A 26,861-nucleotide genomic window follows, 5' to 3' on the forward strand; every position below is an offset into this window, starting at 1 on the left:
TGTTTTGTCATGATAACTTAAGCTTTGAATGGAGAGTGGGTGAAATCTGATTATATTCAGGATAGATAATAGTACATAATAGAAATGTGCCATAAATAATAATAAATGTGCCACATTATAGGAAGGATGTGAACACATTGGAGAGAGTGCAGAAGAGGCATACAAGATTGGTCCCAGGGAAGTGTTCCCTACATGAATCTAGGTCGATTTATAAAAATTGAAAAGAGTAGTAAATCCAAAACTGACTCTTGGGGAACACCACCTCCCAGTCTGAAGAAAAGCACCTATCCATCACTACACTCTGGACACAGAATTGGTTCAGTGACAGGAAGCATTCTGCTACTTTTCTCTTAATTCTACGGACTTCCATCTTATTAAATAGCCTCCTCTGCAGCACTTTGTCGACACGATTTGCCTTTAGCTAATCTATGCTTGCTCTCCTTGATTAACCCATGCCGCCCTAAGAATAAGTTTATGTTGTCCCAGATGATTTGTAATAACCTCCCCATCACTGATGTTAGGTCCACTAGCCTAGTTATAAAGACACTAGTTTCTTGGTTTTTCCCTTTTCCCTTCCTTGAATAGTCCTGGTACTGCTACTGTATCCAATGAGTATTGCCAGCCTGTAACCAATGTCTCTGCTATTTCTACCTTTGCTTCTTTCAGCAATCTGCGGTGCATTCCATCTGGACCAGGTGACTTACAAACTTACAATAATGCTGATCTCTATTACTATCCTGTTCATGACTTCTCTCTCCTTTTTTAGTGTGACAATTAATCCCTTGTTTGGGGTTAATTTACAAATTTTCAGATAGTCAAGCAAGCAAGTGCCATTTTGAATCCATCCTGGAATCATGCTTAAATTGTGTGACCCTTGGTTCAGCTTGCGTACCTATCTTTCTCATATTCACAGAATTTCAATTTGGTTGCCATTCATCTGCCACATTGGAGTGAAAATCTGAAAGTGAGTTAACTGTAAGTGTTGCTTGTAAAACTTTTAGTGACATAGGAGAATCCTCACAGCAGGCTGCTGACTTGCCTTGGATTGAACCAAGTTTTTTCTGAAAGAGGTGTTAACCTGCATCTGTCATTAAGTAAGATGGTAACACCCCTCACCCCAGAACTTAATTTCTGTTTCTCTCACTGCTCTTGATTCAGTGATTTGGAGATACCTTACGTCAGTGGCCCCGAACCTTTTTGTTTCTGAGGCCCTCTCCCATGCTCAATTCTCTGGACACCCTGGAACACAAGGAAGTATTTTTCTGTGTAAAAATTAGTTATACAATTAAACGTACATCTTTATTGATTTTGTCTTACTTTGTGTGAAATTTGTCACTAGGTGCTGAGCAATAATTCTGTTAAGATGGGGAGGTATCTTTGACGAGCATGCACACATCATGGTCATTTTTCATATAAAAGCAAAAAATTGCGGATGCTGGAAATCCAAAACAAAAATAAAAATACCTGGAAAAACTCAGCAGGTCCGGCAGCATCTGCGGAGAGGAACACAGTTAACATTTCGAGTCCGTATGAGTCTTCAACAGAACTAAGTAAAAATAGAAAAGAGGTTTAAGTGTTGTGGGTGGGGGGGTGGGTAGAGCTGGATTTTTCATTTTTCATCCTGGCTCAATACTTTGTTTTGATTGTTTCTGTTGAAAATCTGGCTTTGCATGAGTAGGTTGCAGTAAATGGGATCAACACTTCCAGTGCTGCAGAGGAAGCTTTGCTGTATTCATCGGAAGATTTGCACCAAAATGGATCCAGCACCATTCCCCCGAACTAGGTTCTGAGCGAGCTGTTGGAGCTGAAATGTTAATGAGCTCTTCTAACAGCTTTGATGGGACAGAAGGTGGCAGACTGACTTTAATATTCTCATTGAAAGACTGTTATTCTGTTGAGTTCCAGAAAATAAGCATTAAATTGCTTGTATAGACCAGGCAAATGCATGACCAGGCATGGTTTGATTATGTTAAAATCAACTTTGTTTCTTGAATCAGAAAATGTAAGAGCTCAAACATACAATTCCTCCCCCACCAACCCTCCTTACAGACAAGAACTTTCCAGATGTGCAATTTCCCTTTGAGTACCTCAATTCTTTCATGCTAATGAAAAAAAAAAGTTCTCTCACCTTGCTTAGTTTTATTTAGCTTATTTATTTCACAAAACATGTCAGCGAGTTAGTCCAGCTCAGCCAGCCACATGGTATCATTAAGCATCTCAGCAAGTTAGGAACATAGGAGCACGGGTAGGCTATTCAGCCCATCGAACCTGCTCCGCCATTCAGTTAGATCATGCTTGATCATCTACCTCAATGCCACTTTCCGCACTATCTCCATATCCCTTGATGCCATTGGTCTCCAGAAATCTATTGATTTCTGTCTTGAACATGCTCAGTGATTGAGCCACTACAGCTGTCTGTGGTAGAAAATTCCAAAGATTCACCACCCTCTGAGTGAAGAAATTCCTCCTCACCTCAATCTTTAATGGCCTACCCATTACCCTGAGATTGTGTCCCCTGGCTTTAGACTCATCAGCCAGTGGCAGCATCTTTATTTTATCTACATCCACCCTGTCATGCCTTGTAAGAATTTTGTAAGTTTCAATGAGGTCACCCCTCATTCTTCGAAACTCTAGGGAATACGGATCCAGTCTCCTCAATCTCTCCCCATAATACATTCCTGCCATCCCAAGGATTAATCTAGTCAACCTCCATTGCACTCCTTCAATGGCAAGTATATTCTTCCTTAGATAAAGGGGCCAAAACTGCGCAATACTCCAGGTGAAGTCTCACCAAGGCTCTATTAACTGCAGCAAGACATCCTTACTTCTGTCCTCAAATCCCCTCATGATGAAGGCTAACTTTCCATTTGCCTTCCTAATTGCTCACTGCAACTGCATGCTAGCTTTTAGTGACTCATGAACAAGGGAACCCAGGTCCCTTTGGATACCCTCACTTCCCAACCCCTCACCATTTAAGAAATACTCTGCCTTCTTGTTTTTTCTTCTAAAGTGAATAACATCACACTTATTCACATTATATTCCATCTGCCATATTCTAGCCCATTCACTTAGCTTTCCCAGGTCCTCTTGAAGCCTCCTTATATCCTCCTTGCAACGTACAGTCCCATCCAGTTTGGTGTCATCAGCAAATTTGGAAATATTACAATTGGTCCCCGCATCCAGATCAATTATATAGATTGTGAACAGTTGTGGACCGAGCACTGATCCTTGCAGCACCCCACTAATAACAGCCTGCCATTCTGAGAACGAACCGCTTATTCCTACATTATGCTTTCTGTCTGATGACTAATTCTCAATCCATACTAGCATATTCCCCCCAAACCTATGTGCTCTCATCTACTTTACTAACCACCTGTGTGGGACCTTATCTAAAGCCTTCTGAAAATCCAAATACACCACATCCACTGGTTCCCCTTTATCTATGCTACAAATAACATTCTCAAAACCTCTAGTAAGTTTGTCAAACAAGATTTCCCTTTCATAAATTCATTTTGACTCTGCCCAATTTTATCATTCCTTTCTAAATGTCCAGTTTTCACATCCTTAATAATAGAACATAACATTTTCCCGACTACTAACGTCAAACTAACAGGTATGTAGTTCCCTATTTCCCTCTATTCCTCCCTTCTTAAATAGTGGGGTTACATTTGTTACTTTCCAGTCAGCAGGAACCTTTCCAAAATCTAAAGACTTTTGGAAGATAACCACCAATGCATCCATTATCTCTAGCCACCTCCTTCAACACTCTGGGATGAAGCTCATCAGGTCCGTGGGATTTATCAACTTTCAATCCAGTTAACTTTTTAAGTACCTACCTCTTGACTAATCTTTTTGTTCCTCAGTTTTACAAGTCCCTTAGTTGCCTAACATTTCTGAGATTTTCTGTATCATCTTCTGTTTCTCTGCCATTTCCCTGTTCTCTACTATAAATTCTCTTGTACCCACCTCGCTGTTTTCAGTCCTCAAGCCAGTTTTTTTTATCCAAGCTGACACTGACCTGCCTAGTCCATGAGCCTCAATTTTGTTAACCAGCCTTTTATGTGGTACTTTGTCAACCACTTTTTAAAATCCATATAGACAACATCCATTGCTTTCTCTTCTTGAACCTTCTCTTGTTACTTCATCATGATCTGCCTTTTACAAACCTGTGCTGGCTCTCCTTAATTATCTTAGGTGCCTGTAATGTTTTTTCCAGGGATTATTGTTTCTGAGACCTTAATGACTGCTGGTGTTAGACTGACAGGGCTATAGTTACTAGTCTTTACACCCTTTCTTGAACAAGGGTGCCAGATTTACCACTCTACAATCCTTTGGCACCTCCTCTGTATCTAGGGAAGATTGGGAGTTTATGGCAAGCCCTTCTGCTATCTTCACTTACACTTCCTTTCGCAACCTGGGATGCAAGCCAGCTGGACCAGGCGACTTATCCACTCAAAGCTCAGCCAGCCTTTCCAGTGCCGCCTCCCTATCAGTTTTCACCTGATAAGCATTGTACGTCCAGTTTTATGTTTACTAATATTCTCTATCTCGCTCCACATTCAAGGAGCCCTGGCTTCAGCTTCCCTACCTTTTCCCCTTTGCTGAAATGCAAAATTAATTCTTTGTTTGATAGTGTCATTTGACGTTAGTAGTCCCTTGCCCCTCTGCCCTACAAACATTTCTCTCAGGATAGCATATATTCTTTTCCTTTAGCAATTTTCTGCGCTACCATGTAGCAGTTGTGGATTTCATTACAGCTTTAGTACCAGCCGATTCCTTAGCCTTTTGCTCAGGAAAAAATGTTGCATTTACGTAGCTGTCTTCATATTTATTTAATTTTGCAGGGTTAATGGTGGCTTTATGTTGTTTGCTTATACCTCTGCCACCTCATTGTTTAGATCTTATGGTGAACTTGATGAAGGAAGTTCTGTACCATCACTTAGTGGGTCTTGTTGTTTTGAAGCCGATGATGCATTAAAAATTTATCCATATTTGCTATCTATTGTCTATGTTTACCATGATCTTTCCTATTCTTTGTAATTATTATTGTTCCTGTTCCCACTGAAATAGCTCTGCTACACCTTACATTAAGGAGAATTTAATAAGCCCTAAATTTAATTTATATGCCAACCTGCTGCCCAAGGTCTGTTTCACCCCCTCTTCCGTTTGCTTAGCAGGAAATGAATCAGGAACAAGAAGTGTACAGTACTCATTACAGGCTCATTTTGTGCTCATTCAGTTGGACTGGACTAAAATTCCAAGTCCACCTCTTGCATTTTGGAAATTGAGCTTCCGTCTTATTTTGATAAGAAACTGCAACGTGGCAGAATTAACAGCACCAGCAAAGACACAGGCAGATGGCACATTAGAGAAATAGGGAAATAAACAGGGCTCTGTATGACTATGCCTAGCCAATCTCATCAGTATAAATCCTTTCATGACAAAGACATCACCCTGCCAACTCCAAACATTCTCCTTCCCAATCCCATCTCGCACAGTTGGCAGCATTGACTCAAAATATTGAGAGTGCCCAGACGAGCTCAGTCAGAGAAGTACATGACCATGAGTGTAAAACTCAAGCCTGCGATATGAGAAAAATCAAAATGCCTTTAGCTATTTTATTCAGTCTGACTGAAGGCATAAAAGGAAAGAGCGAGACCCAGAGCCTGATTAGTACAGCACTGCCGCAGGCCCAGAGACTTGAAAATCTTTCTTTTGCCCCCCAACCCCTACTCCAAGGCCATGTGACACATGTACTCTCTCCATTGATGACGATCATCCCTGTCTCAGGTTAATCAGGAAAAATGTTTTTTCAAATGCCTGAGCGACTTCCAACTGACACACGGCGGTTTTGCCTGAAAGTAAAGGCCCGTGCTGCCTTGGCACTCAATGCTGGTCTAACTTGTGGATTCCACCCCCACCCACCCTCCACAGACCCAGGTTTTATCCCTCAGAAGGGGAGTTATAATCCACTATTTTATTTAATAGTTAAAAGCGGTGAGTGATTAGTGAACATTGAAGCAAATAGGGCTGGACCAGCAAATGAGATGAATACGAGCATACGAAATAGGAGCAGACGTAGGTCATTCAGCCGCTTGAGCTTGCTCCACCATTCATTAAGATCATGGCTGATCTGTTGGTGTTTCAAATTCCACATGTGCACCTAGCCCAATAACCGTAGATTCTTGTTAGGCAAGGGAATCAATCTACCTCTGCCTTAAAAATATTCAATGACCCTGCTTCCACTGCCTTTTGAAGAAGAGTGTTCCAAAGTCGCACAGCATACAAAGAAGAAAATTCTCATATCTGTCCTAAAGGGGCACCGGAAATGACAATGGCAAACCCAACCCTGTTGACCCTGCAGAGTTCGCTGTAGTAACATCTGGGGACTTGTGCCAAAATTGGTAGAGCTGTCTCAGACTAGTCAAGCAACAGCCTGACATAGTGATACTCATGGAATCATACCTTACAGATCACGTCCCAGATCCCACCATCACCATCCCTGGGTATGTCCTGTCCCAGTAGCAGGACAGACCCAGCAGAGGTGGCGGCACAGTGGTATACAGTCAGGAGGGAGTTGTCCTGGTAGGTCACAACATTGACTCTGGAGCCCATGAAGTATCATGGCATCAGGTCAAACATGGGCAACGAAACGTCCCGGTGATTACCACGTACCCTGAACCCCACCTTCAGCTGATAAATCAGTACTCGTCCATGTTGAACATCATTTGGAGGAAGCACTGAGGGTGGCAAGGGTGCAAAGTGTACTCTGGGTGGGGGACTTCAATGTCCATCACCAAAAGTGGATCGGTTACACCACTACTGACTCAGCTGGCAGAGTCCTAAATTACATAGCTACTAGACTGGGTCTGTGGCAGGTGGTGAGGGAATCAACAAGAGGGAAAAACATACTTGACCTCATCCTCACCAACCTGCCTGTTGCAGATGCATCTGTCCATGACAGTATTGGTAGGTGTGACTGCCGCACAGTTGTGGAGACAAAGTCCTGCCTTCACATTGAGGATACCTTCTATTGTGTTGTGTGGCACTATCACCGTGCTAAAGGGGATAGATTTTGAACAGATCTAGCAACTCAAGACTTGGCATCCATGAGGCGCTGTGGGCCAGCAGCAGCAGAATTGCATTCAATCACAATCTGTAACCTCATGGCCCAGAATGTCCCTGACTCTACCATTACCATCAGGCCAGGGGATCAACTCTGGTTCAATGAAGAGTGCAGGAAGGCATGCCAGGAGCAACACCAGGCATGCCTAAAAATGATGTGTCAACCTGGTGAAGTTATAACACAGGACTACTTGCGTGCCAAAAAGCATAAACAGCAAGTGAAGACGGAGCTAAGCGATCCCACAACCAACTGATCAGATCTAAGCTCTGCAGTCCTGCCACATCCAATCATGAATGGTGGTGGACAATTTAAAAAAACTCACTGGAGGAGGAGTGTCCACAAATATCCCCATCCTCAATGATGGGGGAGCCCAGCACACCAATGCGAAAGATAAGGCTGAAGCATTTGTTGCAATCTTCAGCCAGAGGTGCTGAGTGGATGATCCATCTCCTCCGAGATCCCAGCATTACAGATGCCAGTCTTCAGCCAATTTGATTCACTCCACATGATATCAAGAAATGGCTGAAAGCACTGGATAGTGCAAAGGCTATGGGCCCTGACAATATTCCGGCAATAGTACTGAAGACTTGTGCTCCAGAACTTGCTGTGCCCCCAGCCAAGCTGTTCCAGTACAGCTACAACACTGGCATCCACCCCTCTATATGGAAAATTGCCCAGGTATGTCCTGTACACAAAAAGCAGGACAAATCCAACCCGGCCAATTACCGCCCCATCAGTCTACTCTCGATCGTCAGTAAAGTAATGGAAGGGGTCATCAACAGTTCTATTAAGTGGCACATGCTGAGCAATAACCTGCTCACTGACGCTCAGTTTGGGTGCTGTCAGGGCCACTCAACTCCTGACTTCATTACAGCCTTGTTTCAAACATGGACAAAAGAGCTGAACTCCTGAGGTGAGGTGAGAGTGACTGCCCTTGACACCTAGGTAGCATTTGACCGAGTGTGGCATCAAGGAACCCTAGCAAAACTGGAGTCAATGGGAATTGGGGGCAAAACCCTCCACTGATTGGAGTCATACCTAGCACAAAGTAAGATGGCTGTGGTTGTTGGAGGACAGGCATCTCAGCGCCTGGACATCACTGCAGGAGTTCCTCAAGGTAGTGTCCTCAGCCCAACCATCTTCAGCTGCTTCATCAGTGATCTTCCTTCCATCATAAAGTCAGAAGTGGGGATGTTCGCTGATGATTGCACAATGTCCAGCACTATTCGCGACTTCTTGGGCACTGAAGTAGTCCATGTCCAAATGCAGCAATATCAAGGCTTGGGCTGACAAGTGGCAAGTAATATTCGTGCCACACAAGTGCCAGGCAATGACCATCTTCAACAAGAGAGAATCCAACCATTGCCCCTTGATATTCAATGGCATTACCATCTCTGATTCCCCCACTGTCAACATCCTTGGGGGTTACTCTTGACCAGAACTGGACCAGCCGTACAAATACTGTGGCTACAAGAGCAGGACAGAGGCTAGGAATCGTGCGACGAGTAAGCCTGACTCCCCAAAGCCTGTCCACCATCTACAAGGAACAAGTCAGGAGTGTGATGAAATACTTCCCACTTGCCTGGATGAGTGCAGCTCCCACAGCACTTAAGGAGCTTGACACCATCCAGGACAAATCAGCCTGCTTGATTGCACCACACCCACAAACATTCACTTCCTCCACCACTGACACACAGTTGCAGTAGTGTGCACCATCTACAAGATACACTGCAGGAATTCACCAAGGCTCCTTCGACAGCACCTTCCAAATCCGTGATCATTACCATCTAGAAGGTCAAGGGCAGCAGATAGTTGGGAACACCATCACCTGGAAGTTCCCCTGCAAGTCACTCACCATCCTTGGAAATATATTGCCGTCCCTTCACTGTCACTGGGTCAAAATCCTAGCACTCCCTTCCTAACAGCACTGGATCTGCCTACACCACATGGACTGCAGCAGTTCAAGAAGGCAGCTTACCACCACCATCTCAAGGGCAATTAGGGATGGGCAGTAAATGGTGGCCTGGGCAGTGATGCCCACATCCCGTAAATGAATAAAACAAACCCAAGTTTGAAACAGTGCCCCCCTAGTTCTTGATTCTACACAAGAGGAAACATCCTTTCCACGTCAACCTTGTCAATACTGCTCAGGATCTTATATACTTAATCAAGCCACCCCTCACTCTTCTGAACTCAAGCGGAAACAAACTCTGTCTACCTAATCTTTCCTCATGAGACGACCTGCTCTTCCTGGTATCAATATAGTAAGCCTCCTCTGAACTGCCTCCAATGTATTCACATCCTTTAAATACTGCTGTAAAAGTCAGTGACTTGCAAGGGGACTTGCCTAACCAATTGCAAATGGTGTCCAACAGTAAAAAGACTGAATTGATTTGCACATGCAGAGTCTTTGCATCGGTTCAATTATTCACTCGAGGGCAACTACTGAGAGGACAAACCCAACTGTTGGACTCCTAGAAAGTTTCTCACAGGCACCTGGCTGAGAAACCCTGCTCAATATATGATGGTTACATATACTGTTTTTTTTTTACTAAAGTGATTGCATGAATGCAAATTGCCAATAAATTGCAAAAAGTTCTATTAATTATACCCATATGTTTGTCTAAATGCAGTATCCAGGTGGAGCTTTAACCTGGAAATAAATCCGGAACAAGTACAGTGCTCAATGTAGGCTCATTTTGTGCACATTAAACATCCTTCTTTGAATGTGTGTCAATGCGAAGCTGCTGCTTCGCAAGATTTGTTTTTAATTGTACATTGACAGTGCTTTCAGTAAACCAGCCATATCCTCTACAGAGTAATGAGGATTAATTTTAGAGCTGGTCACTGCCACTGACCAATAGTGGTCTGGTAGCTGAAAATACATTTATTTTGACCATATTTTGCTTTGCCCACACCTTGAGCAATGTTTGAACTAAGAGTTCTGTTGACTCCTCTCTTATTGTTCTGTGTGTCTGTTGTTTATGCTATATGCAGATCAACACTCTAAATCATGCCTTGCTGGTACTGGAGAAGGTATCCGCCCAAAAATTTACATGATAGTAAATGGGCATGTATTAACCCAATTAATCCATTTTAACCCAAGGATATTTTAGCAATTCATTCGGAGCAAGAGGATAACTAAGGATAGGGTAGGACCTATCAGAGAAGTGCATGGTAACGTGTGCGTTGACGATGAAGATGTGGGCAGGGTTCTCATGTGGGCAGGGTTCTCAGTGAGTACTGTGTCTCTATCTTCACTAAGGAGAGCGATGATGCAGACATTCTAGTTAAAGAGTAAGAGTGTAAAATATTAGATACAGTAAGCATAGTGAGAGAGGAAGTACTGAAGGGACTAACATCCTTGTTGGTGGATAAATCACCAGGGCTGGATGGATTGTATCCCAGGTTGTTAAAGGAAGCCAGGGAGGAAATAGCAGATGCTCTGAGGATCATTTTCCAATCCTCACTAGATACAGGTAAGGTACCAGAGGATTGGAAATCTGTGAACCTTGCACCAATATTTAAAAAGGGTGCGAGGGATAGGCCGTAAAATAATAGGCTGGTCATTCTGACTTCGGTGGTGGGCAATTATTGAAATCAATTCTGAAACAGGATAATCTCTCACTGAGAAAAGAATGGATTGATTGATCAGGGATAGTCAGCATGGTTTTGTTAGGGGAATATCATGTCTTACTAACTTAGTAGAATTTTTTGAGGAAGTAACAGAGAATTGATTAGGGAAGTACAGTGGATGCTGTCTACATGGATTTTAGTGAGGCATTTGACAAAGTCCCAAATGGCAGGCTGGTCAGAAAAGTACAAGCCCATGGGATACAGGGTAATGTGGCGAGTTGGATCCAAAATTGGCTGTGACAGGAAACAAAGGGCAGGATTTTTGGGTCGTCAGGCGGGTGCGGTGGGCGGGCCAGGAAATGGGCTGCAGCCTGCGATTGGCCCCCAACCGCAATTTCATGGCCAGCCAGAGTGAAACGAGCGCTGAAAGGCTCAGTGCTGCCGGGGTGGGGGAGGGAGTAGAGCGAGTGCTGAAGTCTGCATGGGTGTGGGGAAGCGCAGAATGAAGGCTCCCTGAAGGCAGAGAGCTGCCTCAGGGAGCTAAAGAATTTTAAACCATGAAATAGAGATTTGGAAATGCAGGAAAAAATGCCCACACATCAGACTCCCTCACATGAACATATAGATTATAAAAATTCTTTCAAAGCATTTTTATTTTTAAAAATTAATATCGGAAACTTCATCCTGCCCGTGGATGAGGTTTCCTCAAAAATCCAAAGGCTGCCTGGCCGATTTGCCCGCCCGCCAACCGTAACGTTGGTTTGGCAGCTAAAACTTGCACTTAATTAATACATTAATGGTCTCAATAGGCCTCTTAATTGTTGACGGGTACGCTGCCGACTCGCGCACGCACCCACTGGCCGAAATATCACGTGGTGCGCGATGACGTCGGGCGCTCATTGTGCACTATTTTATGCCTGATCGGGTCAGGCACGTGCCCCGCCCGAGGAACGTAAAATTCTGCCCAAACGGTAATGGTTGGTGGATATTTTTGCGAGTGGAAAGCGTTCCATAGGGCTCAGTGTTGGGGCTCTTGCTGTTTGTCGTATATGTTAACGATTTGGACTTAAATGTGGGAGGCATGATTGTGAAATTTGTAAATGACACAAAAATTGGCCGCGTAGTTGATAATGAAGAGGATAGCTTTGTCTCCAGAATGATTATTAATGATTTGGTTGAGTGGGCGGATAAGTGGTAAATGGAATCCAATCCAGAGAAGTGTGAGGTAATGCATTTGGAGAGGGCAAACAAAGCAAGGGAATACCCAGTAAATGGGAGGGTATTGAGAGGGGCTGAAGAAGTAAGAGACCTTGGAGTGCATGTCCACAATCCCTGAAGGTGGCAGGACAGGTGGATAAGGTGGTTTTTAAAAAAAAGCATATTTCCTTTATTGGATGAGGTATTAAGTACCAAAGCAGGGATGTAATGATGGAACTGTATAAAACGCTGGTTCGACCACAGCTGGAATTTTGTGTACAGTTCTGGTCACCACATTATAGGAAGGACATAATTGCTTTGGAGAGAGTACAGAGGGGATTTACAAGAATGTTGCTAGGGCCTGAAAATCATACCATGAAGAAAGATTAGATATGCTCGGGTTGTTTTCCTTAGTCAGGGGAGGCTGGGGGGGTGGGGGGAGACCTAATTGAGGTGTACAAAATTGATGGGCCTAGATAGGGTATACAGGAAAGACTGATTCCCCTAGCTGAGGGGTTCAGTTACCCAGGGGGCATAGATTTAAGGTGATTGGTTGAAGGATTAGAGGGTACAGGAGGAAGAACCTTTTCACCCCGAAGGTGTGCGGTCATCTGGAATTCACTGCCTAAATTGGTGGTCGGGGCTGAAATGCAGAACTCATTCAAAAGGCACCTAGATATGCACCTGAAGTGCTGTAACCTACAAGGCTGTGAACCAGGTGCTGGAAAGTGGGACTAAAAATGAGTGGCTAGTTTTTTCCTCTTTTATGACCAGCGCAGACATGATGGGCTGAATGACTTCTTTCTGTGCCATAGCTTTTCTATAGTTCTATCAGGTAAACAGGCCGTAATCTAATAGCTTCTGTCACCTTAGAGTCCATGACAAGTCTTTGCAAGTGTAGCATTCCACAGTTTCCAGTTGGGACATATTAAAAATGAAAGGAAAAAATAAGGGGCTGGCATAATTATTGAAATATTGTAGCTCGGGTTATAGTTGGTAATTGAACTTGGCATGAAATAGTATGACTTTTGGTGTAACTCCGCATATTGCTATTTAATGTCTGGATTCAGTTTCTTTTCAAAACCTGTATTCTTACACATCTGTAATATATACAGATGTTGTAATATGTACAAGTGTTGTCAGTGCACCATTTCACTTATTTTTTAACCCTGATCCATGTGTGTTTGTGTTTTTTTTTTAAAGACGATAATTTGTTTCTTTCAACTGTACTTCGAGAGAGTATATATATATATATATATATATACACATACACACACACATTCTGTAGTCCGGGTTTCATCATTCAAAAATAGTATTTATTTGCAGCAGATAAGTAGGGCTCCATTTTCATTCTGGCTTTGGACTTGGTGTAAGAAGGGATACAGCTTAGTTTTCACTCCTTCCTTGTTAGCCTACGTTGTCCCCCAATGCCTCATGTTCAAAGCCGTCACCACATCTTAACCCTTCAATCTTCCCTAGCCTTATAACCCTGCCCCTGCCAACCTCCAGGTCTCCCCCTTATGATTTTGGCCCCAAAAATTGCCCTACCATTGATGAGGCCATGCCTTCAATCACCCGGTCCTTACCTTTTGGAAAACCCTCTGCAGCTCCTCCCTTTGCAACCCTCTTTGACAAAGTTTTTTGGTTATGCCACTTAATATCACCTTTTTGACTTCTGTGAAACGCTTTGGGTTGTTTTTCCTACATTGAAGGGACTATGTAAATGAAAGTTGTTGATTAAATGCACTTAAACCTTTCATGTGAAATGTGTGCTAGCATCATTCTAAATATTTTGGTGTGAACTTCACTTTGTTCCTGAAAGTTGCATGTAGAATGATGGTGTTTACCTTCCAAAATGTCAGCGGTACCACCCAAGTGATTCCAGAGCATCAAGGTATTACCTGCCTTTTTAATTCCTCACCTCCCTCTTCCCACTCTTTGCACACATGCCATGTTCTCCTTCAATGGGAGGGTGTGACTGGAGCTTGAACATCTCTACAAATGCTGATTAAACCAGTCAGGCAGAAAGAACGCGCAAATAAACAAGTTTTCTATTTGGCCGTACAGGGTAAAGGATTCAATTTTGCAGCAGTGAGAAGAGCTGTGAGATAGCACTTCAGTTTCACATGGTCTTAATTATTCTGCTCACTCATCGAATTGCAGGAATAGTGACTTGTAATTCAATGCCCTCCTCATAATTACACCTTCACTTCAAGACTAGGTCTTGGTAACAAATGTACATTTTTATAATTTTTATGTCTTCAAGACATCCCAAAGCTCCTTGCAGCCAGTGAATTGCTGTCCTTGTTATGTATGCAAACATGCTAGTCAATTTAACACAGCAAGGAGCCACAAACAATGATTAACCAGCTAATCTTTTGGTTGTGGTAGCTGAGAGAGGAATGTTGGTCAGGGCAGGAGAGGTCTAGTTTCCCTTCTGCTTTGAAATATTACCTTAGATTGTGCGCAGTTTATCCTTGCATTTGTTTAATATAGCAACATGCCCAATACTTCACAGAGTGGATGGGTGTGAGTAGGCAGAAGGGGGAAGGAAGATCAAGCACTGAGTTGCAGAATCATCAGAGGTGGTGGCTAAATATTGGAGCAATAAAAAGACATTAGTGCCTTCGTAAACTATTTACTCAGTTTTTAAGTCTCAATTTCTGGCTTTAGTTTTATGGCTGGTGGGTGTTCTTAAACTGGGAAAGGTCTGTACAATGATTGTAAACTGAGGTTACCAGCTTTTATGGTTGAGCTGTGTTCTATGCCTCTGGTTAGACAAAACAAATTGTAGTCTGTCTATCTGGAGACTTCCTTTAGATATGGAGCAGAGGTTGCTGCTGCCTGTGGCAGTGTTGACAAAGACCATGGGACAGACTTTACTGTCAAAATAATTGAGGCCAATGGCACTCAGCATTTTTTAGGAGGAAGTCATAAAATAATACTGCACAGAAGGAAGCCATTTGGCAGTGCCAGCTCTTAGAAAGAGTTATCCAATTAGTTGCACTCCCCTGCTCTTTCCTCATACACTGGCAAATTTCTCTGTTTCAAATATTATATCCAATTCCATTTTGAAAGTTATCATCTGCTTCCACTACCCTTTCAGGCAGTGCATTCCTGATCATAACTCAGTGTTTTAAAAACACATTTCAGCATGTTGTTTTCGGTTCTCTTGCCAAACACTAAAGCCTGGATCTTCGCCATCGAGAAATTTCCCGACTTGGTAGACCCTTCTCTGTATAAAAGGCCCCTTGCACGCACCTTTTTTGCTCAGGGGAGCCAGCGGTGGGATCGAGTTGGATCCACCGACCCCAGAAGCAGTTTGGTGGTGGCTATGGAGACAGGCGAGTGCCCAGATGGGCTGGATAGAAGACCCACCTTGTTTCTCTGGGACTTTGTCCCAGTTGTATTATAACCAATAGGCCTGCTAACACTCCGCCCTCACCCACCCTCCATGCCAGCCCCATGCCCCATGCATCCTCCATGCCCCTATGCTCAACACCATCCAGGAAAGGCAATCTACTTGATTGGCACCCCATCCAACACTTAAGCATTCACTCCCTGCACCATCTATGCACAGTGGCAGCAGTGTGTACCACCTATAAGATGCATTGCAGCAACTCACCTGGGCTCCTTCGACAATACCTTCCAAACCCATGACCTCTACCACCTAGAAGGGCAAGGTGCCCCTTCCATGGCCTCCCTGCATCCTCCATGCCCACTCACTTAGTATGCACCATGAAACCATTTTTAGAAAATTCTTTCAAAGAATGTGGACATCTCTGGCTAAGCCAGCATTTGTTGTCCATCCCTAATTTTCCCCGAGAAAGTGCTAGTGAGCTGCTGCCTTGAATTGCTGAAATCCATGTGGTTTAGGTACATCCATTGTGCTGTTAGGGATGGAGTCCAGGATTTTGACCCAGCTACTGATACAGTTCCAAGTGAGGATGCTATGTGATTTGGAGGGGTAGTTGCAGGTGATGATGTTCCCATGCATCTACTGCCCATGTCCTTCTAGGTGGTAGAGGTTGTGAGTTTGGAAGGTAATGTTGAAGGAGCCTTGGTAAGTTTCTGCAGCGCATCTTGTAGATGATACACACTGCTGCCACTGTGCACCAGTGGTGGGAGGGAGTGAATATTTAAGGCAGTGGATGGTGGGCTTTTATGCCCTGGATGGTGTTGAGCTTAGAGTGTTATTGGAGATGCATTCATCTGGCAAGTGGAGAGTATTCCACCACACATGACGTGTGCCTTGTAGATGGTGGGCAGTCTGGAGGTGAGCTACTTGCCACAGAATTCCCAGCCCCTTACCAGCTCTTTTAGGCACAGTATTTATATGGCTGGCCCAGATGACCAGACATCTGTTTCTCCAAATTGCCTCATTATGAATGCTTGGCTGAACTCCAGGACTAATAATGGATTAGTTCAGCAACGGATTTGTTTTCACAGGCTGAAGTGGAGTGTTTACTTTGATTGACATCGTTTTTGAGGTTAATTTATTTTTTTCTTCAAATTTTTTAATGTGTGTAGGTTTACTTGGACCAGAGTAAGAGGTGTGAAGTGATGTAAAGCTTCTATTATTCATTTTGTAATGGCTGCTTTTCTGACACTTTGATAGGGTTTTAAGAGCAGTTTTTTTTTTAAAAAAGGGGATTTTTATATGACTGTTTTCTTTTAAGTACATTTCACGACTTGCCATTGTTATTGTATGGCTCATTGGTTCTTTGGTGTATACTGGATGAGTGAAAATGGAAAGGATCTGGGGGTGGTGCATGGAAGGAGTAAGGGCAAGACTTTTTAAACATACCTTTCACAGAGCCCTGAATCCAGACTACGGCTCATAACTTCTGAGGTGCAATGGACCACATGTCCTTGAGAAGCTGGCCTGACTCCATGAAAATTGTGGGGCTGGGGGATGTAGGTCTGAGATGCCTACCCCTGCAGTGGATCTGACCATGTTGGAAATGCAGGTGCGGGCTCGCTACCTGCACCCTTATCCCATGCTGGTGAAATTTGCCGATGCCGGAGATCCCAAAATCGTCTTCAGCCTGTCTATTTATAGGTCTCCAGAGTTGACCTAACTCTGAAAATCTGTCCCACTGGCTGTCCTCTGGTTACTGACCTGCCACTGGAACAGTTTTTCCTCTTGTACTTCATCAAAATCCTCCAAGATTTTTAAACACACCTATCAAATCTCCCCTTAACCGTCTGCTTTAAGGAGTGCACTCCCAGCTTCCCCAGTCTCTCCACATTATGGAAGTCTTTCATCCCTGGTTCCATTCTAGTAACTCTCTCCTGCACCCTCTCTAAGGCCTTCATGAAATGAAGCATGCACCAAAAATTGGCACAATAATGCAGCTGAGAACTAACCAGTGTTTCATGAAGGTTTTGCAAATCTGTTAGCAATTTCAGCAAGGGCAGATAAGCTGTTAAAATGTAAAATTGCTGGCTGTTGTTTCCCCAACAGCTGTGTAAAAATGGCATCTTGCTGCCCAGCTCCCCTTTCAAATGCATTGAATGACATGAAGCTCCTAACTTTCTGTGGCATCTTTAGTTCCTATATGCAGTCTGTAGATAGGAACTAAATTTGTGACAGAAAGTTAGAGTTTATCCTTTGCAGCCTCAGAAGCCTTTGTAATGGTATGTTTCATCTTAAATACTGTCAAACAACCTCTCTGTCATTGAAAATTAACTTTTGCATGTGTGGAGTCTCGTTTCTTAAGCTTTGAATTAATTTTTTTTAACTTTTTCTTTCTCTTTCCCTCTCAATCCAACCTTTTTTCCCTTGCCTTCCCCCTCAGGTTTTCAATGCCTCATTTGACATTGAATTCACTTTTCTAACTGGCATTTCCTGTTTCAGGTGTTGCCCTTGTTCATTAATGATTCTCCAATCTGGTTAAGGACACACAGTTGTCTACCCTATTCACCTAGGCCCCAGATGGCGAAGTGCTGTCTGGATGTAACTTGCAGAAACTTTCAGTGCAAAACCTCGTGGAAAGTATGTGTTCAAAGCAGGTGCTGCTTGTTTGCCATTGACAGTATGTTCTGGCCCAGTTTGCTTACATATTTCCTCTGATTTTAAGGCTCTGTTGGAAACTACATAATAAAATTAATGGCACACAGTGTCACACTGTTATAGGTGTTAGCTCCTTTACCAATTCAACCTAGGAATGGTGAACTGGGGCTGAGAGATTTTTATGTTTGCCATGTTTCAATACAACACTCTGCCATGTTTTAAAATACTTTATTTTTATTTATTACAGGCCATAAACAAAGAGAATGGAGTCTTAGCTGCTGCAAAGGTCATCGAGGTGAAGAGTGAAGAAGAACTTGAAGACTATATGGTGGAAATTGAGATTCTGGCCTCTTGTGACCATGTTTACATTGTTAAACAGCTGGATGCTTTCTTTTATGAAAATAAGTTATGGGTAAGGAACGTAACTTATTTCCTTTTATATTGCTGAAGAGTGAGACTCCCTGCTTATAAATCATTGCTGAGTGGATGGGGAACCTGCTGTCAGTCACGGACAATGTTCTGATGAAAGCTGCAGAGAAAAGCGTGGGAGTTGTCTTGAATGTATTGCTGCACCTTTTTCCTTCCTGAATTGTTTTCCACAGCATTGGCCATGTTTTGAGTAAATGATTGTTAATTTTTATCCATTGAACTCTCTACTCCAGCATGTCGATTGTTCAAACGCTGGCTGGAGTAGTACGTTATTAAAACCGATCAAGCAATCAGATCTTTAAATCAAATTAAATTGTCCCCCGTGCAGACATCTACAAGAATGTAGATGTGCAGAATTTATTGTAGAGCCTCTATTAGTACCTCTCTTGAAGTAGATTTGGAAACACAAATAATGTTTTACCAGTGCCTGGCCATGTAATGCTTGAACACTGGTGGTAACTGGTGCAGTTTTCTCTACTAATTTAATTCTTACTTTTTCAAAACTTGGCATAATGGTTGACAATGTCAACTCTGTATTCAAAAGATTTATCTTTGTGGTAAGAGGCCTTCTTGGCAAGCATTTAGAAATGTATTTACCCTACTCCTTAGGCACTTCCTGTTCCTTCAAGCTCCTTACCTTGTTCCAACTTTCCCCTTCCCTCAGCCACTTCATGGAGTGATTTGCTTGCCTTTGTGCTTTCAATCTGTATCTCAACAACTTGCCTTTCACTGCTCCCCTATTCTCATTAAGCCTGATCCTCCATATAAGCTTTCCTACCCTTATTCATGCTCACTCCTTGAACCTTGCTGCCTTGTGTGCCTTCTCTTCTGTAGCCTAGATCACAGACAAGGCCATTTCTGGTCAAGTCCTTCTATCTCTCACCACTCACATCTCCCATCCCATTCCAGCCAAATTTCCTTCTGTGTTTGCCCCTTTTGTGGGGGGCAAAGAATCTCCCCCAGTTGCCTACAACTAAATTTTCAAGCTCTTAACTGCTTAGCCTTTGGCACGCCATTTACCACAATATTTCTGTTGATTGGCTCAATCACTCCATTCTCCCCCACCCCATCTTTTGAAGCCATTGCCTGTAGTAAAACCTTTGTTCTGTCCCATCCTGATATTCCTTCTGTTGTGGCCCTGACCTAACTCTTTGAATTTCAAAGGGTGTAGATTTGAGTGTTCTAAGCTGTTCACCACAAATCTAGCTGCAACACATTGTGATATTGAACCTCACTCTTCTCAGCTGACACCTGCCATTACTCCACAATTTACCTGAAAAGCAAACTTCATTCCTATCTCCACTACCAACCTTCATCTTCAACCAATCTCCCTTGCCCTCTTCATTCTCATCTCGAGCTCATGAACTTCATTGTCATTGAGATTGAGTGCATCTGTTCAGCTGACTCTGCCAAACCTCCCCCCAGGATCCCCCTGGCTTAAGGGTGAACCAGCTACCTTGTTTAGTTTCTTATTTATCTGTCCTTGTGTCCTCTGAGTTCATCATAAATTTGAGACACAACCTTTGATCTAAACAAAGTCTCTATGTTAGCTGACATTGTAAATAGTGCCGTCTTCCTTTCAACATTGTGATCATTACCTCTTTTCTCCCAAGCCCCCCACTCCCTCCAGCCCCCCACAAAAAACACCTTTGCCTATGTCATTGCAAACTACAATCCTATTTTCAATTCCCTTTTCCTGAAATACTTGAAAATGTTGCTGCTTCCCAAGTCTATGCCCGTCTTTGTTGGAGGCCTGTTTGAATATTTCCAATTATGTTTAGAACCATAGAAAAGTTACAGCACAGAAGGAAGCCATTCTGCCCATCTTGCCCATGCCAGCCCGAGGACACCCAGGCGCCTTTTCTAATCCCACCTTCCTGCACCCGGCCCATAGCCCTGCAGCTTACAGCACTTAAGGTGCAGATCCAGGTACTTTTTAAAAGAGTTTAGAGTTTCTGCCTCTACCACCAACTTGGGCAGTGAATTCCAGACACTCACTACCCTCTGCGTAAAAAAAGGTTCTTCCTTATGTCCCCCCTACACCCTCTGCCACTTATCTTGAATCTATGTCCCCTGGTTCTAGAATTCTCCACCAAGGGAAACAATTTTATCCTGTCCACTCCATCTACTCCCCTCATAATTTTGTACACCTCAATCAAGTCACCTCTCAGCTTTCTTTGTTCTAAGGAAAATAGCCCCAACTTATCCAATCTCTCCTTGTAGCTACACTTTTCTAACCCTGGCAACATTCTTGTAAACCTCCTCTGCACTCTCTCCAGAGCTATTACGTCCTTCCTGTAATGTGGAGACCAGAACTGCACACAATACTCCAGTTGTGGTCTCACCAGTGTTTTATACAATTCCAACATTATATCCTTACTTTTATATTCTATACCTCTGCCAATGAAGGAGAACATTCCATATGCCTTCTTTACAACCTTGTCTACTTGAACTGCTGCCTTCAGGGACCTGTGCACTTGTACACCAAGATCTCTCACTTCATCTACCCCTCTTAGTATATTCCCATTTATTTTGTAATCCCTGTAACTGTTAGACCTCCCTAAATTGTATGACCTCACACTTCTCTATGTTAAAATCCATCTGCCACTTTACCGCCCACTCCACCAACCCATCTATATCATTTTGGAGATTATGGCTATCCTCTACACTATCCACTACTCGGCCAATCTTTGTGTCATCTGCAAATTTCCCAATCATGCCCTCCACGTTCACATCCAAATCGTTAATATATAACACAAACAGCAAGGGTCCCGACACCGAGCCCTGAGGAACACCACTTGAGACAACTTCCCATTCGCAAGGGCATCGATCGACCATTACCCTTTGTTTCCTGTTACAAAGCCAACCTTTTATCCAGTTTGCCACATTACCCTGAATCCCAAGGGCTTTTACTTTACTGACCAATCTGCCATGTGGGACCTTGTCAAATACCTTGTTAAAATCCATGTACACAACATCCACTGCACTACTTTCATCAACCCTTCTTGTCACTTCCTCAAAGAATTGAATCAAAATTGTGAGGCAAGAGCTTTCTTTAACAAATCCATGCTGACCATCCCTGACTAGTCCATGCCTTTCCACATGACAGTTAATCCTATCTCTCAGGATTGATTCTACTAATTTGCTCAACACCGATGTAAGACTAACTGGCCTATAATTGTTTGCCATTTCCTTTGATCCCTTTTTAAGCAATGGAACGACGTTTGCATTTCTCCAGTCCTCCGGTACCTCCCCTGTATCTAGTGAAGATTGGAAAATCATCCTCAGAGCATCTGCTATCTCCTCCCTGACTTCCTTCAGCAGCCTCGGAAACAATCTGTCTGGCCCTGGTGACTTATCAACTTTCAAGGATTTCAACCCTTTGAATACTTCCTCTCTCTTTATGACTATCCCGTCCAATATCTCGCAGTGTTCTTCCTGGACTACTATATCTACATCCTCCCTTTCCTTTGTAAACACGGAGACAAAATATTCATTGAAAACCCTTCCCAGAGCCTCTGCATCTACACACAAGTTACCATCTTCATCTCTTATAGGCCCCACTTTTTCCTTAACTAACCTTTTAGCATTAATGGCCTAATCGAAAGCATAGTGGCATCCTCTGTTATTGTGACCACAGTGCACTATACCTCCATATTCAGCTCCACCTCTTCGCCTTTGACATGGTCAGTACACCATCTTCCTCCAATGACTCTTCTCCATTGCCCAGCTCTGTGGGCCAGACCTCACTAGGCTATTGTAGTCAGAGTATCTCCATTAATGAACAAAAACAATAATACCTGGAAAAACTCAGCAGGTCGGGCAGCATCTGTGGAGAGGAGCACAGTTAACGTTTCGAGTCCGCATGACTCTTCAACAGAACTAAGGAAAAATTCCTGTTTTTCTTTAGTTCTGTTGAAGAGTCATGCAGACTCGAAACGTTAACTGTGCTCCTCTCCACAGATGATGCTAGACCTGCTGAGTTTTTCCAGGTATTTTTGTTTTTGTTTTGGATTTCCAGCATCTGCAGTTTTTTGCTTTTATCTCCATTAATGGTTTGCTTCCCAGCACCATTCCTATCCTAAACTCCTTCCTCTTGACTGTTGCCCCAGAGTGAAATCATCTTAAGCTATGGGGTCCTCCCCTCTCTGTCTTGATCTCTCTCCTGCCTCTGCTGTTGAACAACCTGTCAAACATGCAATCTAAGATGGGTCGCCATTTCGTCCAGTGAAATATTGGAAAGACCAAAGCTATCATCTTTAGCCCTCGTCACTGATGTCTTACTGATGTCTCGACATCATAATGGATTGTCCTATAACCCAAAGTTATTAACTCTAGATCGCACACTGACCTACAAGGACCAGCTCAACAAGCAGTTTAAAAGGCCAAGAGCATAAATGGCTTCCTAAGCAAGTTTGCAGGCTCAATTTGGTAGCTAATACCCAAACATTTGCAGGTTATTATTAGTTTGCTGCTACTCGGAGAACGCTGCGCTTCTGTATGGTTAAACTCTTCCAATGCAAGATTCTTTGAGGTATACTTAAATCAAATGATGAGAATAATAATGCGGACTATCAGACCAATGAAAACTGGATATCAGTCTTTTCAAAGATTTGCCTAATTTTATGCTGTTGTCCACTTCAGTATTTTGTGGAAATAATATTTTTCTTCAATTTTACATTGCAAGTACAAGGCCTTTTTCGTGTCTTTCTGCTGAAATGTCTGCATGTGACGGTGTATTTTTGTGAATTTTTGCTCACTAAGAGATATTGGTGCAGCATTATGAAATGTTATCCATTTGGGGTATCTGATCTCGATATCAAGCACTTTCAGGTCATGTACCAAACTAGATTCACAGTGCCCAAACTCATTTCTGAAAGGACTGCTCCATAGAGGAGGCTTTCACTTTTGACCTGGGCTTGATTTGAATCCAAGCGAACAACCAGTGTTGAACACATGGCACTGCCCAGTTACACCCAACTTCCTTCCTTTTCACTCCATTCTATTTCTGCTAAAACCACGCATTAGGATGCTGGAGATACTTGTTTGTGAACATTTTTGGACTGTTCTGAAGGGACCACTCAAACAGATAACAGCCGTTAGTTTTATTATTGCATTGTACTAAATTTAATGAAAACTGAAGTGCAGTAAATCTTAATTTTTGGTTCTTTGAGTGTTTCCTGGTATTTGTTATCAAACAATTAACCTGTTGAACACCTTGTGTATCCATGCAAACTTTAAAGAGGTGTTTTCTAAATTGCTTCAGATCTTATTTCCTAATTAACAATTGAGTAATTGATAATAGGTACTTCATGATTTGGAGCTATTGACATGTAATTGCATTTTTTAAAGAAAACCTAAGGCCAAAAAACTATTTATAATTTCCTGTTAAAAAGCCAGCTTTAAAAAAAGTACCTGCAGTCACATACGTTGAAACTAATAAGCAATAATAAAAGTATGAACAATGATTGCCAAATTTCAGAAATGTACCTAATATGGAAATGGTAAAACATGATCATAAATTTAGTGGGCTTTCCTGCCATTTTTTGTTTGAATTGGGTTGGTATGATGGTAACGTATTATAATTCTCATTATGCAGCTTTAATCAAAAGCCAGGGTAGACATGGGCCCCACCCCCAATGTAAAATTCAGCCTAATGGTCTGTTTACAAATGAGAGACACAGCATTTGCCATGTCTTCCTATGGTAGGAAATTCTCCAAATATTGTTCATGGTGTGTTGTATCATAGTAAACATAATGACTTTGATTTGTTGTTGTTAAGTTTAAAAAAAACATGCTTTTTTATGAATGTTACTTTTTTTTCTTCTTTATTCTTGGCATGTCAGCATTACTGGCAAGGCCAGTATTTATTATTATTCTTCTTTTGGACCCTCCCATTTTACTTGGGGTCGCCACAAGCTGACTGATTACCCTTCTTCGACTCCTCCTGTCAATTAGTCATTCCTCTTGCAATCTCACTGTGTTTAGATCTTTCACGACCATGTCTTTCCATCTGGTCTTAGGCCATCCTCTTCTCCTTCTTCCTGGCAGTCACATCTTCATCACTCACCTCATCACATTTCCCCTCTTTCTCCAACAGGTGACCATTTCGATCTCTTCTTGGTCAGCTTCTTCAATGCTCCCATAATCTTCACTGACCCCCCTGATATGTTGGTTCCTGATTTTGTCCTTTCTCGTTACTCTACACATCCATCTCAGCACCTGCATCTCATTAGGATCCGTTCAGTGTTCCTCTCTTCTTGATGTTACCCAAGTTTCTGCACTATATAACAAGGCCAATGTCACAACTGCCTTGCATATTCTTCCTTTCAGTTTCAATGATACTTTTCTATCACAAAACATTCCACTGCACTTCTTCCAATTACAACAACCACGGCTAATCTGTTAATCAGTACTTATTGCTCATTCCTAATTGCCCTTGAGAAGGTGGTGGTGAGCTGCCATCTTGAACCACTGCATTCATGAGGTGTAATTACATCCGCAGTGCTGTTAAGAGGAGAGTTCAAGAATTTTGACCCAGCGACAAAGAGTGAACGTTAATATTGTTCCAAGCCAGGGTGGTATGTGACTTGGGGAATTTGCAGGAGCTCTCAGAGTATTTAAATGGCTGGTTCAGTTAAGTTTCTGAGTTATGGTAACCCCAGGACATTGATGCTGGGAATTCAGCAATGGCAAAGCTGTTGAATGACAAGGGGAGATGGCCATTGCCTGGCATTTGTGTGGCATGAATGTTACTTGCCACTTTTCAGCCCATGCCTGAATGTTGTCCAGATGTTGCTGCATGTGGGCATGGACTGCTTTAGTGTCTTAGCAATTATAAATGGCATTGAATGCTGCTGTTGACTGTGAACATCCCCACTTTGACCTTCCCTCCAACATAGGTAATTGATAAAGTAACTGAAGATGGTTGGGCCTAGGACACTACCCTGAGAAACTCCTGCAGTGATGTCCTTGGCCTGAGATGAATGGCTTCAACAACCACAGCCATCTTCTTTTATGTTAAGTGTGATTCCAGCCAGTGGAAAATTTTCTGCCTGATTCCCAGGAGTCTTAAATTTGAAAAAAAAAACATAATTAGGTAGATTGGAGTGAACAGATGGAAAACAGAACAAGTATTTGGGATTGAAAAATTGAGAGGTAGCATTGATGTTATAAAAACAGAAAATGCTGGAAAAACTCAGCAGGTCTGACAGCATCTGTGGAGAGAGAAGCAAAGTTAATGTTTTGAGTCTGTACAACCCTTCTTCAGAGCTAAAGAAAAGTGGAAAGGTGATGAAATTTATACTGTTTAAAGGGAGTGGAGCAGGTGAAGCTGGATAGAAGGCCAGCGATAGGTGGGGGCTAAGGAGAGTTTGACAAAGGTCATGGACAAAAAGGCAATGGGAGTGTAAATGGTAGTGGTAAGGGCTAAAGGAGGTGCTGATAGTGGCATAATGGTAAGAAAGCAGAATGTATTAATAACAGAACAAGGGTAAGCACTCTGTGAAAGAGCAACCTGGAACAAATAACAGATGGTCGTTTTGGGGTGGGGTGGGGGAGGGGTCGGTGGTTGGGGAAAAAGGATGGAAAAGGGGATAAAACAATGAATAAATGAATAAAAATGAAAATAAGTGGATAAAAAAATAAAATAAAAAAATTAAGAAAGGGGTGAGAATAGATGAAAGAGTTCATGGTCTGAAGCTGTTGAACTCGATGTTAAGTCCGGAAGGCTGTAAAGTGCCGAGTCGGAAGATGTGCTATTCCTCCAGTTTGCATTGGGCTTCACTGGAACATTGTAGCAGGCTAAGGATGGGCATGTGGGAACAGGATGGTGTGTTGAAATGGCAAGTGACAGGGAGGTCTGGGTCATGCAGATAGATCGAAGGTGTTCTGCGAAGCGGTCACCCAGTCTGTGTTTGGTCTCCCCAATGTAGAGGAGACTGCATTGGGAACAGCGAATACAGTAGACTAAATTGAAGGAGGTGCAAGTGTAGCACTGCTTCACATAAAAGGAGTGTTTTGCCTTTGACCGTCAAGGAGGGAGGAAATAAAGGGGCAGGTGCTACACCTGCTATTGCATGTGAAGGGGATGAGGTGTTGAGAGTGATGGAGGGGTGGACCAGGGTGCCCCGGAGGGAATGGCCCCTATGGAATGCTGATAGGGGGTGAGGGGAAGATGTGTTTGTTGGTGGCATCATGCTGGAGTTGGTGGAAATGGCGGAGGATGATCCTTTGAATGTGGAGGCTGGTGGGGTGAAAAGTGAGGACAACAGGGACCCTATCGTTGTTCTGGGAGGGAGGGGAAGTTGAGGGCAGAGGCGCAGGAGATGGGTCGGACACAGTTGAGGGCCCCGTCAACCAAGTGTGTGGGAAACCTCAGTTGAGGAAGAAGGAAGACATGTCAGAAGTGCCATTTTGGAAAGTGGCATCTTTGGAACAGATGCGACGGAGGCGAAGGGACTGAGAGAATGGGATGGAGTCCTTACAGGATGCAGGATGTGAGGAGCTGTAGTCAAG

General features: G+C 43.0%; 1 protein-coding gene across 2 annotated transcripts in view; it reads left to right on the forward strand.

Annotated features, from left to right (window-relative positions):
• The window catches only part of stk10 (serine/threonine kinase 10), a 123,873-nt gene that overhangs the window by 20,696 nt on the left and 76,316 nt on the right, over positions 1 to 26,861 (forward strand). For both annotated transcript variants that reach the window (XM_078550690.1, XM_078550691.1), the window contains exon 2: positions 18,163 to 18,327. In XM_078550690.1, coding sequence (XP_078406816.1) covers positions 18,163 to 18,327 — 165 coding nt within the window. The remainder of the gene's footprint in view (positions 1 to 18,162; positions 18,328 to 26,861) is intronic.

Source organism: Cetorhinus maximus, chromosome 10 (genome assembly GCF_964194155.1).
Source record: "Cetorhinus maximus chromosome 10, sCetMax3.hap1.1, whole genome shotgun sequence".
Classification (NCBI taxonomy): domain Eukaryota; kingdom Metazoa; phylum Chordata; class Chondrichthyes; order Lamniformes; family Cetorhinidae; genus Cetorhinus; species Cetorhinus maximus.